We start from the raw sequence: 10,044 nt of genomic DNA on the forward strand, positions 1-10,044 counted from the left end.
CGCCACAGTCTTGGGAGAATTTTATTGTACAAAACATAGAATAAGTTTTAACAATCATAAATTTCAACATAGCCATCAAAGCCAAATTACAATTATTTGACATTGTCAAATAAAAAATAACATTACATGACATAATACCAAGTTTTTTCAAGTCAATGAATAATAAAAAAAACTGATTTCAAAAATGAATGCAAAAAAATGACATCATGGAAGTGTCTTTAATATGGAGATGGACATTTTTTTTACTGATATTCAATGTTTCTGTTTTAATATGTTAATGGATTTCCATTGTATCCATTCTAAAAGAAAAACTGCTATGGTTTTGAGAACCACAAGGCCACATTTTAGAAGGGATTGTTTACATGAAATTAATATAGTTACACAAATAGCCTCGGATGCCTTCCATGGCCATAAATAAAAGCTTTTATCACATGGATAGACATTAATTTCCATCACGCATCATCAGAATCATCCTGCTCCCTTGCCAGGTGAGAAGAAGAGGACTTGAGAGGCACTGAATCAAAGCCATCAGATGTTCTCTAAAAAAAAAATAAAAGGAAATGAAAGAAAGGCTTCATTCATTTCCACTGAATTGAAGAGGATTTATTTTTACTGACCTCATGCGAGTACGCTTTCATTTTGTTGAAGAAATTCTTGTGCGTGAGATGCAGTAAATCATCCTCGGTATCCTCTCCTTCCATGATTGCACAGCTGTCTGCTGTGGGCAGCTCACACTCTTTGCCCCCTGAGCTCATCATCAGCTTGGAGTACTTGTACTCCAACCTGCAGGGTATGAGAAGCAGCACAAATAATTTGTCAATGTCTTGTCCAACTGTTCAATAGTTCAGCACTTTTTGTGCAAACAATTTGCAGATGAGGACTGGATCTTAAAGGTAGTCTGCAGGAGTGGGCAAACTTTTGGGCCCGGGGGCCAGATTGATTTTAAAAATTTGACAGATGGGCCGGGTCAGCACAAGATATGATACATATAAAAAAGTGCATCCGTTAACAGTACATATGAAACATAAACAGAAAAAAAGGACTAAAGTATTAACATACTCATCACTCATCATTAAAGTACAAAGTAAAATGGAATGTATTAAGAAATATTAAAATGTCATTTTAAAAAAGGTAGAGGGGTTGTAAAACACGGAAAACAAATAAAAGTGGACAGAGATACTGCCACTGGTTTCCGCGTGACGGCGCCATCTTGTGGAAAAAAAACATTATTTGGACAACGTCGGCGGGCCGGATTAAAAGGCCTAGCGGGCTGGATGTGGCCCGCGGGCCGTAGTTTGGCCATCCCTGATATTTTGTGGGTCTTGACTGTGACTTGTGAAAGAGGCTCTAAGACTTAGAGCCTCTTTCACAAGTCACAGTCAAGACCCACAAAATATCAATCTTAAGTGCAGTCAATTATCTTACTTGCGCGTCTTCTTCCAGAAGTAACAGATGAGAGTAACAAGTAGTACAGCAGCAAACGTTCCCGTGGAAACTCCAACCTTCAGCCAAAAATCCAGGGTCACACAAGCGTTAACTTTTTGGCCTGGGAGGGCCTCTCCTCCATAGCACTGCCTAGGCTGCCTCCAGACATACGTTGTTCTCTAAAAGACACAAAGATAAACCCCTGTAATTTTTTTGACCGGAGTTCTAAAAAGGGCGGCCCGGTGGAGCGAGTGGTTAGCGCGTCGCCCTCACAGGTTTGGGGTCCTGGATTCAAATCCAGGTTGGTCCACCTGTGTGGAATTTGCATGTTCTCCCCAGGCCTGTGTGTGTTTCCTCCGATTTCTTCCCACATTCCCAAAACATCAACAGTGCCTTCCTCCTTTGTGCTTGCCTACCTGTATTCCTTGCTCACAAGCGCTGACAATCACTCTGTAATTGTGATGGGTGCACAGTGGACACGCATGCTGACTCTGCCACAGGAAATGGAAAGTGCACCCGTCACAAGTCCCCTCTGAACAGTTACTGTGGAGGAGAAACCATAACAAAGGTTGTTGAATCATGCATTTGCATGCCAACGTTAAAAGTCTTCTTCGCGATATAATCTGAAAATAAGAGTTTAGCCAAAGCCACTGTCTTTTCCCCACTAAAACCTGATTTCCACTTCTAATCCAAATTTTAACCTTTCCTTTTCAGAAAAGTCAATGGCAAATATTTAAAACAAGCCTTTTTGTTTCCTTCTGGGATGGGCTTTATTTCTCATCTGTAATTGATTCAATGTTTCAATTGTGGAATACTACATACTATGAATCAACATAAAAACTCAACTAGACATGAAAAAAAAATCACATTTTTGGTGATTGTCACCTTCATGGTTTGTTTCAAGCATTTTCTCTGTCAGGTCAAATTAACATTAATTGTAGTTGCCCAAAAAAATCCTGAAATGTCACAAGCATTACAGATAAATATAATTTAGCAAAGAGATTAATATTTTAATTAGAAAAGAGATTAATATCGTGAGTAAAAATCTATCCATCATTTTAAAAACGCTGTTTTCCAATAAGTGAATTAGGTTCATAGCACCACTGCAATATATGAAGGCCAATGCATTTCCTTTATAGTGTACTTTGCACCTTAACAGCAAATCGATAATGTGGTTTAATAGCTCAGTCTGATGTTAAAGCAAGCCATGTCTGAATGAGTGAGAGTTTGGTGACAGCAATCAATACCTGGGCAGCGAGATGCGGTCTATGGCACTCATTTCTGGATCACATCTCAGTCTGACGGTGGCTGAACGGCCTCTTTTACAAGCTTGTGTTGTCTCAGTGGATCTATCAAAAAAGGAAAAAATATCTTGAGCATGACTATGGCAATACCAAACATCCCCTCACAATGGTCCTTGAGTGAAAATGTCCAACCCGGGAAACTAAGGAATTGACTTACTTGTAATAGAATATGACATCTGGTAGATCAGACGTGTAAGGAAAGAGCCACGGTGGGGATGAGATGTTAGCCAGAACTGTATCAGTATTTACACCTACAATGGAGGAGGCAGGTGTATTTTTTTCAACATTTTAAGAACTCATTTTTATGGTTTTATAGTGACATGCGTAATGTTTTCATAGGCATGGTTCTTTTATATTGGCAAGGCATATCAATCGAGCTCAGCCATGAATAGTGAATATCCGCATGTCACTTAAGACCAACTAAAAGTATTTATAAATAACCCAAGCTGATACAGAATGGAGTTAATGAACTACTGGCTGCTTACCAATGAGGACATTGCCAATGACGAACGGCTGCGACGCCACCATGTTCTGACTCCTAATATCCGAGGGAACCACGAGGGACTGGCACACGTGTCCTCGGACCATTTGGCCGTGCTCCGTCACATTGTCCAAGCAGGTCGCCGTCGCTTGGCCCTGCGTAACCGAGAATGAAACCGAGGATGAGGCGGAACGGTATACGTGGGCTTCCAAAAGAGACTCAAGGTGTAGTGCTTCACCTCTTTGCCGCAAAGAGCCAAACTGAATTGATGAAAGTATCGCAGGCCTTTGCTGGTGAAGCGGGCGCCGCTTTGGAAAGTACTGACATTAGACAGTAGAGAGAAGTCATAGTGTAGCAGCGTGCCTCTCGTTGTCTGCACTTTGGCCTTACAATCACTGAGACATTCTGTGTAGGCCTGGTAGGGACAACACAAGGACACTATAACAGACTAGAGGACTCGCCTAAAGAGTTGATCATTTTTTTCATAAGTTGGGCTAGTTGTATTGTTTTCACGAACTGAGAAAAACAAAACAGGAACCTGATTGTTGTTCATGTTCGGGCCACACGTTACACAAGCCGGATCTCCCGTAGGCCACTCGGCCGCGACGATGGAGTTTGCCGGACATGGTTCGCATGTTGCCTTGGTTCCCTCGCCACCCTTTTTGGTGACCAAAAGGTGGCCCGGCGGGCAAGGTACGCAAGTGGAGTCGTCGTCAGGGCGAGACGTGATAGCACACTGTCGACAGTGTGAGGCAACACCTTCAAGCACATTGGAAATCCGGATGGAGAAGATCTTGGCCACATCAGTGCTGTACTTCCTCTCCTAACAAAAACACAATTCAATGAAATTGTATTTTTTTGATGCCATGTGTTTTTGCTGTAACAATAACAAATACATTTTGGGGAGACATGATAATGGCACATAATAATGTTATGAAAACAAGTATATAACATTCCCTTCAAATTTTCTGTGCATGCTGTACTAATCTCTGTCTTTTAGATTAAAGGGAGAATCCAATCTTTTGGATGATGTCTTCCTAAATACATGAAAGATTAAAGATAAATCCTGAAAAGTCCACAGGCTGAATGCAATGAAGTACACTAAAGGTCTGAGTTGTAGCAAGTAATTATTTTACTTCTCATTCTGCAGGATTTAAGAAGGATCTGCCTAATAATGGGCCCAAATGACATTGCATTGAATTCTTTTCTTCCCATCTTGAAGCCTTAATAAATATAGTTATCTTGTTCTGACCGTTGTGGAATTATCTGTTCGTTGGAAAGTCCAGCTGAAGCTCACGGTGGCATTGCTGTGAATCAGGTACGAGTACGACTGTTTCCTGTTGGTCCCTTTCCATAGTTCCACCACTTTGTGGTTCCACCGATGGAAACCCTGAGGCAAAAGATTACACTGTAAAATGTCCATTGTCGTATTTCAACATCATTTCATGCGAAGCACCCTACCGCCATGAAAATAAAGGTGCAGTCTGCCAAACACGATGTCTCAAAGACGAAACTGATACGAGACAGTTCACCCTGCTGGCCTTCTTTTGCCAGAGACTTCAACAGCCTGTAAACAGATTGTAGCAAGTAAACAAAAACCACAATGGAAAAATAGCAAATGTGACAGCATTCAGAGAAATAAGTGACCTGTATCCTGGGACGGTTAATCTGAGCGCCAGGTAGTCAGTGTCTCGATCACCGGGGGTGGTATACACATACTCTCCAGCCACTTCCCAGGCTTCACACAGAAAACAAGTTGCGATATTGTCCAGTTCAAGGTTCTACATACATTTTTAGCCCTCATTATTTTATTATTGGTCTGGTTCATGGTTAACTATTGCTTAAAACACTTATCATCTACATAAACTCACCAGTGTGGCGCACAGAGTCATCCAAATCAGCCCTTAAGACGGATGTCTTCATGTTGCTCGGCATTGTGTTCCACCATTTGTACTCCAAACCAACCACTGCTTCTGTGCCTACAGGGCACTTTTGGCACACTGGTAACCAAATATTGAGATCCCTTACAGACCATGTAGAATACTTTAGAATCTTTATATAAAGTCTTGAATACCTGTTCCATTTGAGTAAAAATTGTCAGAGCAGGGTTGGCAGGTGCTTGAGGTGTTGCTCATATAAAATCCTGGATTGCATGGCGGACATGTTTGCTTTTCTCCTGACGCAGGCAACTTCACAGACCCCTTGGCGGTCTCGCTGCAGATTTTCGGCTCAATCCATTTGTACATCAGCTGGGTCTGAGGCAAATGGCATAGATCTGTACAACTTGTCGAATAAATAAAAATATTGTATTGCTATTCTGCTATCCATAGTTAGGATAAAGCGGTTCAGAAAATGACAGATGAATGTACCTTTCCATTTGCATCACAAGGCGTGTGTGTGAAGAAGTAGTCTGAGTTTGTACATAGCGGTCTCACTTTGCAGCTTCCAGATGAAACCTCTGATGGCAAATGGAACAATAGCTCACATTAAATTAGCCCCAAAACTAAGATCGTGATTATTTCTCAGACTACAATGAGAAGCATTGTCATTTGTAATTAATAAATGTTACCAGTTTTTTGTTTTTATTGATTTTAGCATAGTTCATTACTTTGGATTTAGTAAGAGTGACATTGCATGCATAGTTAGGCTGTTATTCCCTTAGCATTTGGGGTTGGAGTGGGTCCTTGGAAATTTTTAAGGGTTCCTTACCCAAAAGTTAAAAAGAAAAACCAAAAACCCTGCTTTCAAGGAATTCTATAATTTGTATACCTGCATACTTATCAGGTTCACACTGCTGGCAAACAGTAGCCCCTTTGTTCGAGTAGGTATCAGCAGGGCAGGGTGCACATCGGGCAGCTCCCGGCTTGGCGCTGTAAGTTCCAGGCTTGCAGTGGAAACACTCGGATGTGTAGGCCACACCTATATTTCGAGCGGTGGATGGACAGGAAAAAAATGATTACAAAACTGTCATTATCAAGTGTGCCACAGAAAATATGTTTTTTTAAAGGTGCTATGAAATGCCACGCCAAGTGACTTTAAAATGGGTGCCAAATTTGTTTTCTTCATGTAAAATTACATTAGTGAAGTCATTTTCTTATTTTGACGGTCATCATTTCATAGCACATTTTAAACGGATTTGAAATGATGGACCAGGACGCACCCGAGATTGCGATGTTTCGCAACAATACAGCATTGCCAGCCTGGCCCTGCAGTGAGTAGGCGGTGGTTCTCCAGAAAAGAACATTGTTTCCTTTGTTCAGCTGGACCTGCAGTAGTCAGTGTCAAATAATACACATGTATCAACATAGCCATGACAACATCTTATCTGAAACATTGTCAAGTGAAGCACAATCTGTAGCAACATTTTAGTCACAAGCCAGGTCTTTAATCCAGCGAAGTGAGCATTTGCCCACCCGTGCTCCTCAGTATTGTAGAATGGGTACCCCTGCAAACCTCATGCTGGCTCCAGTCGTTCTCAGAGATCTTCATCCAACGGCTAGTGGAGTCAGTGGACTGACATTGGTCATTTTGGACCTGCAAAGGAAAAAAACTTGATTCAAGACTAGAGTACCTTCCACAATGTTTGTTTCAACCTTTTTAGATGAGTGCCTGTGTTTGGACAAGAGAAATCACTGGTTTAGTCCACTTACAAAGAACTCAAAGTAGATGCTGCTGTCGGAATAGAAATACTCAAAGGACACACTTCCTGGTTTCTTCAACTCCACCGAATACGAGAGTGTGGCCGTGCACTGATCTGTGTTAGAGGAGATGTAATCGCCCATCGGTGCCCAAGTAGAGCTGGAAAAAGAGGTGGGGTTGGCACATCAGAATAACTAGAATTAGGTTTAAAGCGAGATTGTAAACTGGTTTGAATAAGTCAGAAGAAATAACTATTAAACTATCTGGATTTTGGTTAATTGAGGGATGGACAAATAGTTCGAAAAATTGATTCATTAAGTGCAACTGTTTGAAGTTGAAACATTTTGATTCAGTTGAAAATGTGGAAGCGGTAAAAATGTTAGATATCTCTTTTGAATACTATTTTTGTGAAGTGGTAGTTGTTTATTTTGTGTAATGTCTCATTCGCTCATATGTGAGTCATTTTTTTGTAGAAAAAAAAGTGGAATAATTGGGAAAAAAATTGAGAACGCAATGTTTTAATTGGATTGAGAAATGAAGATACGGTTTTAATGCATTAAAAAAAACTTCCATTGAAAGAAAAATAGGCTAATTTGGAAATTGAAACAAACATTGCATTGTCCCACTCAGAAGTACTCATTTACATGCAATAAATGTTTTATATTAATTGGATGGATATTTTTTGTGTAACTTCCCAATGCGTGTTACTAACTTGGAGCAGTCGGTGTGGACATCCCATCCATTTGTGTTGATTCCAAACGTGGCAAAACCGGTCGGCAGTTGGTCCCACTCGTCAAAGGCCACACCAGAACCTAGTGAGTGAGTCCCAGCTGTGCACTTTTGGCACAACTGAGTTTGCATATCCAGGAACTCACCTTCATTGCAAGAGAAAGCTACCAACACGGGGGGAAACACAGCTGTATATGTGGATATTTTCCTTTAGGCGTATCATTTAAGCCAGATACTCACTGCACTGGGTGCCTTTAACTGGATCTGGGAGGTCAGTACAGGTTTGGGCCTTGTTGGGAATGGCCACCCTCCAACGTGACCCAAGAACGTCACACTCGGTGTACTCAAAGTGATAATCTGACTGCACAGAAAAGACAAACAAATGGGGCGGGCCAGACAAAAAAAAGCAACATTTAAACTTCTTAGAAATGATGTCATTGTTCTTATTTCTATAAGCGGAATTGTGTAATGACGAAAATCACAAATAAGAAAATAAGTGGGAGATTTTACTTTAACATTATAGTATCACTCATCATAATGTCATTGTTCTTATTTCTATAAGCGGAATTGTGTAATGACGAAAATTACAAATAAGAAAATAAGTGGGAGATTTTACTTTAACATTATAGTATCACTCATCATAATGTCACATGATTGAGAAAAAAACAGTAAAAAAACAGGTTTTGACTATAAGGATGAGGACAGCCTTCTTTCCAAATAAGAACCAATGCCAATATTTGCCCAGGAGCTCGTTTCAAATGTACTTTTAATCTTACTAGTTGAGGGCGTAAACTACTCCGGCCCCTTTGTCAACATTAAGCGGCACAGGAGCCGCTACATTTATCTCTATTATCTGTAAGGCCTTACTAGGTGCTTTGTAGGTGACTGACAAACAACAAAGCACCTGCATGAATGTAATTTAGGACAGAACCAGACTGTTATCTTGTTGTTGGTAGACTGAGCTGAAGCTGGACTAAGCCGCAGGGGATTAATAGTTAACAGAAACAGCGAACAAGTGGGCAGGACCTTGGCTTTTCCATTAGGCCGCGCTTTGAGGGAGCAGATGGGCCTCCAGCCGTGGTTCACAATATGCATCCCATTGGACACATGCCAGGGGCTTTAAAGGTCATTTAAGCAAGTACCTACAGCAGTCCGAAAAAAAAACCAAGTGCACGCACACACCTATGAGTGCTATATTTGTATATAATTAAATAATTGTACTAATTTGTTTTACAGTTGGGTCAAAATGCATCTGTACCCCAAAGATTAAGTTGTTTTAGTCGGCTTTTCATTTTTATCACTTGATTTAGTTTTATATAAAGCATTTAGGTAGGTTGTCCGTCTCCTTGTGCTCTGTGATTGGCTCGCTACCAATTTAGGGTTCTCCCCTCACCTGCGGCCCTTAGTAGGATGAGATATGGTTCAGCAGCCTCTATGACTCTTGTGAGGATAAACGGAAAATGAATGAATGAAACATTTAATATTGTTTCATCTAAAAATTTACTTTTCAATGTCCCTGAGTATGGGATGGATAAAGTTTAATCTACTAATCTAATACTCGTATAGAATATGCCGCGTATGAACCATAGGGTCTGAAATGGAAAATTAAGCTTAATACAGCTTATGCATATCACTTTATGATGCTTTGTTCTTAGGCAATGTTTTTGATTATTTAGCTATTACTACATCACTTGCTAAGCTTGATCACATGTTCACAAATATTGAATGACTTAGCTCTCTATTTCTTATACATAACCTATTTTTTGATTGACAAGTAATTTTAAGCTAAAAGGTGGGAACCCCTCATTTCACAACTATTTAAGGACTTTCAATGAATCAGCATAAATGACAGAATCCTAAAAATGTAATGACATTTTAAAAATATGTCATCTACAATATGTGCAATATGTTTGAGAACATCTCACTTCATGAATAAATACATTGATACAAAGAAACAGACATAAGATGAGTGTTAAACATGAACTGGAGCACCATGAGAAATGATGACTACACAGTATGGAACATATGTTCCTTTCTCATTCAGACTAGTACACGCACTTTCACAGTAAGAATTTCCAATTTTGGCATTGACAATTAAAATTGACTTTTTAATTCACATCCATGTTTAGAAATTATAACTTTTTAACAACTCGAACAAAGCATTACAGGCCAAGTTTACATGCATATGAATATAGCTAACACACACAAAAATGTCACTACAGGAAGTTTTCATCATAATAAAACCTCTTACCTCCTTACATATGGGCAAATCTGCACACGCGTTTGCAAAAAGCAAGCAAAGCAGAAGCTGTCGGAGGTGCATGGCCGCCTGCTGTCTGGTTCCTAGTGATGGAGTCGCAGGTAGAGGGGGAGGTCTTGCCCGCCCTCAAGTGCGGCCTCACTCTCAGCAAACACATTTGATCAATCAGCCTTCACTGCATTGGTGCCAAACGTAGACTGTGTAGT

General features: G+C 40.3%; 1 protein-coding gene across 1 annotated transcript; it reads right to left on the reverse strand.

Moving 5' to 3' along the window:
* Nucleotides 1-3: 3 nt before the first annotated feature.
* On the reverse strand, nt 4-9,975 carry elapor1 (endosome-lysosome associated apoptosis and autophagy regulator 1). Its single transcript, XM_077732833.1, has 22 exons — nt 9,830-9,975; nt 7,819-7,939; nt 7,562-7,742; nt 6,861-7,008; nt 6,664-6,744; nt 6,371-6,476; nt 5,980-6,129; nt 5,580-5,668; nt 5,285-5,465; nt 5,082-5,210; nt 4,858-4,948; nt 4,672-4,777; nt 4,463-4,600; nt 3,749-4,033; nt 3,449-3,625; nt 3,215-3,365; nt 2,887-2,980; nt 2,673-2,774; nt 1,842-1,968; nt 1,426-1,604; nt 618-783; nt 4-539 (listed from the first exon to the last, which is right to left on the reverse strand). Exons 1-22 carry the CDS (start codon nt 9,899-9,901, stop codon nt 453-455), a joined length of 2,961 nt encoding a protein of 986 aa, XP_077588959.1. The 5' UTR covers nt 9,902-9,975; the 3' UTR covers nt 4-452.
* Between the last annotated feature and the right edge of the window lie 69 nt (nt 9,976-10,044).

Source organism: Stigmatopora nigra, chromosome 1, assembly GCF_051989575.1.
Source record: "Stigmatopora nigra isolate UIUO_SnigA chromosome 1, RoL_Snig_1.1, whole genome shotgun sequence".
Taxonomy (NCBI): Eukaryota; Metazoa; Chordata; class Actinopteri; order Syngnathiformes; family Syngnathidae; genus Stigmatopora; species Stigmatopora nigra.

What these genes read in the sequence shown, in the direction of transcription:
- elapor1 (XM_077732833.1), bottom strand. Translation starts at nt 9,901, where the DNA reads ATGCACCTCCGACAGCTTCTGCTTTGCTTGCTTTTTGCAAACGCGTGT. An exon ending in TGACTCTGTGCGCCACACTG is followed by an intron (nt 4,949 to 5,081) that starts GTGAGTTTATGT and finishes TTCTGTGTGAAG; the next exon opens with CCTGGGAAGTGGCTGGAGAG. An exon ending in GCACCTTTATTTTCATGGCG is followed by an intron (nt 4,601 to 4,671) that starts GTAGGGTGCTTC and finishes CTTTTGCCTCAG; the next exon opens with GGTTTCCATCGGTGGAACCA.